Genomic DNA, 10,405 nt, shown 5'->3' with positions numbered 1-10,405 from the left:
GTAATTTTATCATTTTCTTTTTTTTTGAGGGGGGGGGGATTTTTTAAATACATTTAGGAAAGAAATTATGCCACTTACAGCATAAACTCGCAAGATCTTTCAGTTCTCAATGATTTAAGTGAAAGTCTGGGACTTTGCTACCTCCTAGGTCTGGATGTTGCAATTATGGGCCCTGGTCCTGCAGACACTAAAACATACAGATTTGCTGACATGAGTAACAACAATAACTTTAAAAAGGCTAAGGATGTCAGTAAACTTACTTAAGTATATATATATTTGCAGGATTGGAACCTCAGTGGGGAAAAGGAATATTTCCTGTTCTGCTTGTAATGTTTAATATATTTTTAAACTTTTTATAATTTGGACAAATAATGTCTGGCATGTGGATTTTTGCTTTGAACATTTAATTGGGTGTTTGGATAGATTTATTTATTTACCAGTTCCCTTTGCATTAAATACATTGTTTGTACTCTTGTTTGTAGCTACTCTGTTTCTTTCCTATGTTTATTTGGCAATTGGGCATAAATATATTTAATAACTAATCTGTCTCACCATTTTACATTTTGGAATACTACATGACTTATTATACAGAGATGAGCCTCAGGTTTCTAAGATGTACTGTAGACACCTGGGTCAATATCATAAAACCTTGCTGCAGGATTTTCCTTCTAGTGCATGGGTAGTTCAGGAGTTCCGTCTCATCATTTCGGTGCAGGGATGTTATAATACAGCTGTCATCCTTTTTCTTTCTTTCACTGGATCTCTCTGATACTCTTCATTCTACAACATATGCTTTAAGACAATTTTGTTTCTTAGGTCCTCACTTCTCGGAGTTTTTGTATTGGAAAGTTACAGAGGAATGTGAAGTTTTACTTGCTTGTAAGGTGAGGAAATATACTTGAAATAATTTGTTAGAATGTGTTGATTAAAAATTGATGTTGGAAAATGTGAGGAAATATTTTGATATTTTTTAAATTAAAAGTTTCATATGAAAACTTTTTTTATTATTTAGAAATATTGAAAATTAAGATTTCTGACTTACTATTCTTCAGCAGTAGTCTTTGTTAAAACAAAAAAAAATCTAAATGTGTTAGTTGATCTAATTCTTTATAATAATTGTGAGCCATAAAAATAATTTAAGCAAAATGTTCATCCCTTAATGGGCCTTCTTCCTTCTTCATAAAATAGCCACAAAAAGCCAGAGTTTGAACTCTTTCCTCACCATTTTATGATTTTGAGGTTCCTCTACCAAAGCATCTTTTACTTAATCAACTGTAACCAAACATGCAACAAAGGCTTCTAGAATTAAAGTTATAAAACATGATTTTTATTATATCTGACTAATGACTTTTGAATCTTAACTAATGTTAATGTGCATGAAATTCAGAGTAACTTCTGCTATTAACATCTTTATATGCCATTCAAAACTGATATATTATCATTTTTGTTGCTTTTCTAGAGTGACTAATTAGAGGCCTGAATAACTAAGCTAATTGAATTCAACAGGCATCCAACTCATCTTCATTGCCTTTTCCTGTAATATGGACTCTTTGGTATTAATTTTCTCCAGTTCTTTTGAATAAGTTTTTGGCTTTTAATTAGACTAACTTAAATCATTCGTTATAAGCAATTTACATGCACATTTGTGAGAATTTTTTCCTTCGTTTTTTCTGCTCACTAATTAGGAGACCTTTAACCTGAACTTATTCCCAGCAGAACTGACCTAGGTGGTGAAGCTGCCATTCTGTGAGCCCCCATTTTGGGTCTCAACGCTCATTAGCTAACATGGTACCTTTGTTGGTTCTGAGCTGCATAGCTGGAGTGCTTAATAATCTCAACATGCATTTGCCTCAGGCATGAACCCTGCTTATCCTTTCATTCACATGGGGAATTAAATGTTGCTGAACCAGTTATACTAGTGTTAATGCTCTACAAATTAATCTGAAATTATCTTCTTTTCATTGACTGTGGAGCCTGTTTATACCACTGAAAGTGTGAAAGGCTGAGTGCCTGATTATATGCCTTTCACAAGTGTACTTTTTGTTCATAAGGTCAGAACATTTTATGTAAATGAAACCTAGGATGTGAGCTGTTTGCACACTCATCATTTTAACTATGCCATTGACCTCATCATGTTTGTTACTGTTAGTGTGTGACTGGCCATTTGGTTCACATGGTACTGTTGTTTATGCTAGTTTAACTGATAATTGTACATAGGAAGAGTTTGAATAATAAAGCCTGGATTTCTCCTACAAACTTCAGATACCTGACATTCAAGTTAGAAGTGTGTTTGCCCTGGGCTATTGCTGTGGTAATAAAAACGTACAAGGAACAATTTCTGTCTCCCCGGGCCATATCACAGCACTTGGCCCAGGTCTCTTCTAGGTTTCCTTTCTAGCTGCTTTCAGGTTTAGTACTCCTGTGCAAAAATAATTATCATTGGGTCTCAACGCTCATTAGCTAACATGGTACCTTTGTTGGTTCTGAGCTGCATAGCTGGAGTGCTTAATAATCTCAACATGCATTTGCCTCAGGCATGAACCCTGCTTATCCTTTCATTCACATGGGGAATTAAATGTTGCTGAACCAGTTATACTAGTGTTAATGCTCTACAAATTAATCTGAAATTATCTTCTTTTCATTGACTGTGGAGCCTGTTTATACCACTGAAAGTGTGAAAGGCTGAGTGCCTGATTATATGCTTTTCACAAGTGTACTTTTTGTTCATAAGGTCAGAACATTTTATGTAAATGAAACCTAGGATGTGAGCTGTTTGCACACTCATCATTTTAACTATGCCATTGACCTCATCATGTTTGTTACTGTTAGTGTGTGACTGGCCATTTGGTTCACATGGTACTGTTGTTTATGCTAGTTTAACTGATAATTGTACATAGGAAGAGTTTGAATAATAAAGCCTGGATTTCTCCTACAATCTTCAGATACCTGACATTCAAGTTAGAAGTGTGTTTGCCCTGGGCTATTGCTGTGGTAATAAAAACGTACAAGGAACAATTTCTGCCTCCCCGGGCCATATCACAGCACTTGGCCCAGGTCTCTTCTAGGTTTCCTTTCTAGCTGCTTTCAGGTTTAGTACTCCTGTGCAAAAATAATTATCATGAATGCTTTTACCTCTTGAAAGAGCCTGGGATAATGTGAATGAAGTACCTGCAAGAGAGGTTTTTTTTCCTTGACTTTTTCAAAGTCCATGACATTGAATAGGGGAATTAGGAAACCAGACCAACTGGAAGCTTCTGTAGGGCAGAGGACTGACTGTATGATCCAGCTCCATAACAGTAACAATGAACAAATATGGATTGTGTTATAAAAGAGTATATTAAAAGCAATAACACATTACCTCACGTACCACTTATTTTCTATGTGATTTGACCTGACTGAGTTTTAACTGACTCCGTATTTAATTCTGAAATATCTGGGATTGATGACCTTGTCCTTTGTATTGTAGCCCCTGCATGCCAATGGGACATGTTTATCTATCTGAATGATAATTTGATGGTGTTTTCTTTTTATTGTGTGCTTGTTTTTCTTCATACACCAGCATCTACTATCATTTTTTTTTAAAGTACTTCTAAATTTAAGAACATTCAGAAGCTACTTGCTTTTGCATAACTTTGACCCTTATTTGTACTGTGTCTGTTAAAAGCAAGATTTTTGGTGTGTGGCTAAACAGCAAAAAAGGTAACTTTTCATAGTAAATGTCAACATGAAATAACTTTGGTACTGCAAATTGCATGTGTCTGAAACTCAGTCTATTTATTGTCAGATTGAGTGCTAACAGTCTTTGATGAAAAATTGTTGAAAAGCATTAAAGGCTTGTTCCTTCAGGCTTTGTTCAAATAAAATTGCCACTCATGTCATATGACTACAGGAACAGCCACTTTGTGGTTACTGGTAAATGTAAAGTGCTGCTCACTTTTCTCAAACAAGGCATTGCTTTGGGCCAGGTTGTGATCTCAAATACTCTAACAGAGATCCATAGCAACCACACTGGTTATTAAGCAGCAATATATGTGATTAATTTGAGCAGGTTTTATAAAGGTGTCCAGGAATCAGTGCAGGAAGCCCTCCTATTTGTCTGGTCACCTCTATCAGAGAGCTTTCATAGAGCTGTTCATCTATGGAATGACTTCTCTAATGTGAAAGGTTTAGAAATTGGTATATGTTTTTTTCCTCCAAGCAAGCCACTTGAAAACTATTGCAGATCTGTATTAACTTCTGGGCTGCCCTCTATCCATTTGTTCAGTTCTTTTTTAAGGAGGCTTTTTAAAGCAACTGCCTGGGGACTGAGAAATATCCTGCCAGCTCTGTCCTTCTACCAAAGCCACTCTGACTGGGAAGTCAGGCTACACACAGAAATACCATTGCATTTTTGTGACGTTTAGAAGAGTATAGGGATAGTGATGTCAAATGAACTATAGTGTTTCTGAAAGGAAGAAAAATAAAATGTATTACTAGGGTTTCTGAAAAGAGCTGGACTCTAAGCTTCTTTGAATTCACAGTTTGAGATCATTCATCCAGCAGTATTTTAAGGATCACCAATACACAATTTACATTTCAAAATTATAGCAGTACTTGGGGTATATAGGTAGTCTATTTATGCATTGCTTAGATGAGCTGCTGCTACTACAGCAGAATTCTGGCTTTTAAGCAACTTCTCTACATTTGCACTACCTTGTTAAGATCCTTTGTGTTGGGAGAGACTGCAATTTGTTGGATTCTTCAAGCCTTTTGACTTCCCATGGGACATAATAGAAAAAAAAAGGATTTCTGGTGCAGCTTGCAATTTTGAAGTCTCAAATGCTTTCGGAATAGTAATTTCAGTTTCTCTCTGCAGTTTAGTCCTGAAAGACATTGCTTAGGTAGCTGGGATAAATCTTCAAATTGGCTGAAGATATCTAAGATAAGGCCTAAATTCTGTGTTACAGCTCTCTGGAGACACATGGCAAACACAAAAAGATAAAGGAGAGTTCAGCAGCTCTAATTTCTAAGATACTTCTCACAGATATCTCTAGAAAGACTGCAGCCACATAGCAAAGGTGCAAAACCCTTTAAGGGAAGAGATTGACAGGGTTGCCTTTAAGGATTTGACAGGGCTCTGAAGCTGTAAGCTGTAGACTTCTGACCAGTTCTGGGCTGCAAATAAATACAGTAGGACTAAGATTTGCTTAGTAGAACTTGGTTGAAACAATTTTCTTTACTTAGTTTTATTTGACAAGTATTATAAAAAAATTGGCTTCTTGTGTTGAAAGTACCTGTGTGAGTACCTACAGTGCGATACCTTTCTTCAGGACACAGCCATGCTTATGGACCTTTTCTGTTGCACAGGTTGCGAACACAAAGAAGGAGACTGTTTTCAAGTGGTATAAGGATGGTTCTGGGATTGACGTCGATGAGGTGCCTGATCTGCAGAAGGGAGAATGTCACATATGTATTCCCAAGGTACAGTATCACTTACTGATTGGAAATGACAGCTTCTGCTTGACACACTATAGATTTGCCAGGCAGAGCACTAAAGCAACTATCATGATTTCTGTGAACCATTTTAAGAAAAAGTGTATTTGCTACCCTTCAATTAGCTGGTGGGTAACTAATGCTAGTAAAAGAGTATTTTTGTTATCAGCTCAGACAGTTCATGCTTAAGTTGCTTCAACGTCCTTAGGTGAACTCTATCTTGTTCTTTCTTATTGCTCCTTAATTTTTCAATTTGTTCAAGCACTTCATTTCTGACAGTGTTTCAGTTTTATTGCCTAAAATGAATAGGTTTGAGGTATATGGTTTCTTAAGATTTATCATTATGCAAACAGGATGACCTAACTTGTGTCTGAAACCTTAGCTTCATAGTTGCTTCCTTCAAGTGCCCAAACCTCCCAGGATCAAATTTTTCTGCTTTGGGCATAATGTGCATTCCATTTAATTGATTTATTTTTTTTATTTATTGGTTTCATGTTCTTCTAATTTACTTCCTTCATTTCACCTGCAAGAGGATACTGACTTTCCAGTGGCTTAATTTGTCTTGAGCAGACTTCTTCTGGGGAGGGTGGTTTCTGCCTGTCTTGAATTGCTCTTATTACTTGTCAGTCAATTACATGATGCTTCTACTATGATTTACTTGCTTGTGGATTTGTGTAAGTCTAAGACTCAATTAAATATCGTCCAAACTATCTCTAATTATTTATATATTTTCCTTCAGATTTTAAAATAAATTATAATGAAAACACCCAAACCAAAAACCTTTACTGCCTTTAATGTAGCATCACTGTGTTAGATTTTAGAATGTAAGCTCTCCAAGGGCAATGAATTAATTCTTTACTTAACATAGATATAATTTGACTACAGTTGCTGCTTGAATGAAAGCTACCGAGTTGATATTTGGATAGTTAAAGCACATAGATCTGTTGCTGAAGTAAAATGGCATTTCTAAAGTTTGTGTGTGTTGAAGATACCCTCTGTTATGTCTTGTTACACTACTTTTAATTTCTCCTGGCCAGGATCAATCCTGTTTGTGTTTGTTTAACAAGGGAAAAAACATGGTTTCTCAAGGCATTTGAACTGAAATCAGAATGAGTTCTAGGCTTAAGAACTAACTACAGCTCCATAAAAAAACATGCTTAAGTCATTCATAGTTTCCATCTCATCTCTGGTAAGATTATTTAACCAGAATGAGGTACAATGTATGTTGTTTGATTTAGAAAATCATGCAGGGGTTGAGCAAATGTTGCACTGGTATCCGGTTTGTCAGTAAACATCTTGTGTATTCCTTGTAGCTGTCTCGCAAAAATGAAGGAGTTTATAAGGCGACGCTATCAGATGATAGAGGTCATGATGCATCTACTCTGGATTTATCAGGAAAAGGTAACATTCAGTTTTGCTATATTGAGATAATGATCCCCACATGTTCTCAAGAGGTGCCAAAGATCTATTCTTGCAAATGACAAGTCAGCAAATATTTTTGGGGTCCTTTGCCTTTCAATTTTCATATGTTATAGAGGCCTGAACTTCAGATCACCAGTTTAGGAGAGGTGACACTAGGCAATGTAATGATTAATCTCTAGCACTCTTACAGGCAAGAAATGAAGTAAGTTTCTAATCAGACAAACATCCCTTTTTATGTGATATCTTTTGTAGAGAGCTTTCTCTAAAATTTTTTAAGCTTTAATGTGTACAAAAAACCCTAAGGTACCTATGTGCTGAATATGTTGATGTGGGACTGTCAGTGGGGACTGAGAGTTATTTTGATTGTAAAATTGTAAAGCTGTTTTGTTTGTTGACTCCAGTAGGCAGCTCAGCACCACCCAGCCGCTCACTCATTCCCCACCAGTGGGAAGGGGGAGAGAATCAGAAGAGTAAAAGTGAGAAAACTCGTGGGCTGAGGTAAAGACAGTTCAATAGGTAAAGCAAAAGCCACACACACAAGCAAAGGAAAACAAGGATTTCATTCACTGCTTCCCATTATCAGGCAGGTGCTCAGCCATCTCCAGGAAAGCAGGACTCCATCACGTGTAATGGTGACTTAGGAAGACAAACGCCATCACTCCAAATGTCCCCTGCTTCCTCCTTCTTCCCCCAGATTTTATTGCTGAACATGACGTCATATGGTATGGAATACCCCTTTGGTCAGTTGGCTTCAGCTGTCCTGGCTGTGTCCCCTCCCAGCTTCTTGTGCACCCTCAGCCTCCTAGCTGGTGGGGTGGAGTGAGGAACAGAAATAAAAGGCAAGCACTGCTCAGCAATAGCTAAAACATCCCTGTATTATCAACGCTGTTTTAGTCACAAATCCAAAACACAACCCCATACAAGCTGCTATGCAGAAAATTAACTCTCTCCCAGCCCAAACCAGTACAATCTCTGCCCCTTATTCCACATCATGCTCGGGTCCCACACTATCTAATACATCCTCATATAACCACCTCCTCCCTTCCCATCCTCTGATATATACACAGCTATCATTCCCTTAGTCTATGGATTTTCAAGGGGTATCCTGACCACTGGAATAAACAAAAAGTACAGTAGTTCTCCGTGTTATGGTCAGGGGTCCTTCCAGCTTCCAGAGACTATACCTCAGGTATGGCAACACTGATGTTGTGCTGGAGATGTACACTGACATGTCTATTTAGAAAATTCAGAGTGTCTAATTCTGTGGGTCCAGGAGGCTTTGAAAATGTCAACCAGCAAAACCACAAGAACTGCAGTGTTAAAGCAAATAGGGGTCTCCTAAATGGCAGTGTTGAAACATAAAGAATAAACAGAGAAGCTTAACATGAATAGGTCTCTGGAAGACTGCATATTACATGAGGCGGGTTAGTTCAAGCTCAGTGTGCACTGGCATTCAAATGAAGATAAATGCAAATAAGGGTAAGACAATCTAGTCTAAAATGCACCAACGATAGGCATTTAAATAAGGTTTCATATGTTATCAGATATTACAGTGAGCTACTGTAATTCTATGTATATTTAAATTTGTTCAGTAAAAAAAAGTTAGTTTACTTCTGAGTCTATAGCAAAGACTGTTGCCAACATAAATGATTTTTACTCAACTTTGGTAAAGAGAACTTCCCTGGGCTTCTTGTCTTATGTCCCACCAAAGTGAACCTGGATTCATCCAATCTGCATGCAGACACCTGATGCAAATAATGAATATATTTTTCTGGGCCCTAGTAGAGGGAGAAATGCATGTTCAAAAATTAACTCAGTTCTTAACATTTTTTTTTTCAGCAGGTTGGGGGAATACCTGAAATAAGAGGAAAAGATGAGTATCAGACTGAGTTCTTAACCTGTGGTTTACCTCAGAAGGCCGTACCATCACTTGATAGTCTCTCAGTCATTTTTCCTCTACATAAATTCTGCCCGTTATTCTTTCAGAAAAAAACATCTCATTTAGACAATATAGGTAATATAACCCCACTTTCCCAGACATCTGTAATATAATGTATATATAGCATGCAATTCATGTCCTCTTGTCAACATACCAGAAGAAGCATCCTGGAGTTTGCAGAGGGTTATGGAATTGAATTATGATTTATTTTAGCAGAGACAAAAAATGTGCAGATACAGATCAATACAGACCAAATATACAAGTAGTATTTTCTGAACTTCATGCATTTCACTGTCTTCCCTATATAAAAATTCTTCAGCCTTGAATATGCATTCTTCAGTCTTGGATACCCATTCTTCAGTTTATGGTGCTTCTTTCTTTGTCTCTCTTCCCATCATACACAGTGACACTGAATAGGATTCTTCTGCTGTGAAAGAGTTCCTCGCTCTTCTGCCCTTATCTCCAGGGTTCTCCCCCTCTGCAAACCCATCAGCTCTGTGATATTTCAAAAGCTTGATATGATACTGGGTTTCTTTCACTTGCTGTTGAAGGGGTTTACATTTGTCAAATGCCATCCTACAGGGAGCAGGTGAAATCCATTTTCACCTAGAATGTGATAATTTCTCTTTCCCCTGCACTCTCCTTTGAATGTGAACTATCCAGCTTTAATGACCTTTTATTGTTTCTGGCCTGAGGGATACAAAGACCAAGATTTGACAGCAGACAGCTGACGCCACGCACAGCGGAGATACTGAGTGGCACAGCACAGAATTCATATGCTGTACACAGATGGTCTCCAATTTGTCCTATACACCTGTTGCAATTTTAATGGTTTTCTTTGCCTAAGGATGTGAAGATTTCCCATATTGCTTTAATTAAACTGAAAATGGAAATCTATATTCTGATTGAATTTTAATGATACATTTTCTTTTTTTTTTCTTTTCTTTTTTTTTTTCTTTTCAGTGTATGAGGATATAATGCTGGCATTGAGCGGAATCAGTGGTAAGTAACTGCTGACTTGGATTTTCATGTATTTTTTTTTATGTTAAAGTCATCTGAGCCTGAGGCAGACAATTTTTACCGGAAGTGGGAAATCTATGAGCGTCATGATGCTTGTATTGTTATGGACATGTTATTAAGTTTCTGAATAGCCATCTGACCTTGCTAATTGACATTATTAAAAGGGAAAAAGGTTATTATTCTACCTGGCCTGTTTGGTTTAGCTACTGTGACAATATTGTAGCAGTAATTTTCTTCCTACTTCCCATAAATAAGTGAACCTTGATACAGAGAGAATGAGATTCTGATCCTGCTCCCAGTGAGAAGCTGAGAGTCATTCCACTGAAAGATCAGTGGTTACACCAGAATAAAATTTTTGTGCAATTAGAATTATGACACAACTGTTTCATGGCGATTACATGACTAGCTTATTATTTCACAGTGGATCTTGCTAGTCATGATGCCTGTATATGACAATAAAACCATAAACTTGTACTGAACTTTCACCTGATATAAATCAGCAGATCACCTTTGAGAGGCACGAAGAAATGTCTCTGTGGTAGTTGGAAATCA

General features: G+C 37.1%; 1 protein-coding gene across 1 annotated transcript in view; it reads left to right on the top strand.

Annotated features, from left to right (window-relative positions):
* MYOM2 (myomesin 2) overlaps window positions 1-10,405 on the top strand; it is a 77,339-nt gene that overhangs the window by 57,731 nt on the left and 9,203 nt on the right. The window contains exons 28-31 of the mRNA XM_035889904.1: window positions 817-884; window positions 5,347-5,460; window positions 6,786-6,873; window positions 9,797-9,835. Of these exons, the coding sequence (XP_035745797.1) occupies window positions 817-884; window positions 5,347-5,460; window positions 6,786-6,873; window positions 9,797-9,835 (309 nt within the window). The remainder of the gene's footprint in view (window positions 1-816; window positions 885-5,346; window positions 5,461-6,785; window positions 6,874-9,796; window positions 9,836-10,405) is intronic.

Source organism: Egretta garzetta, unplaced genomic scaffold (genome assembly GCF_000687185.1).
Source record: "Egretta garzetta isolate BGI_Z169 unplaced genomic scaffold, ASM68718v1 scaffold62, whole genome shotgun sequence".
In the NCBI taxonomy this organism is placed as follows: domain Eukaryota; kingdom Metazoa; phylum Chordata; class Aves; order Pelecaniformes; family Ardeidae; genus Egretta; species Egretta garzetta.
The sequence above is the reverse complement of the archived record's forward strand: the minus strand, read 5'-3'. Positions and strand labels throughout refer to the sequence as shown.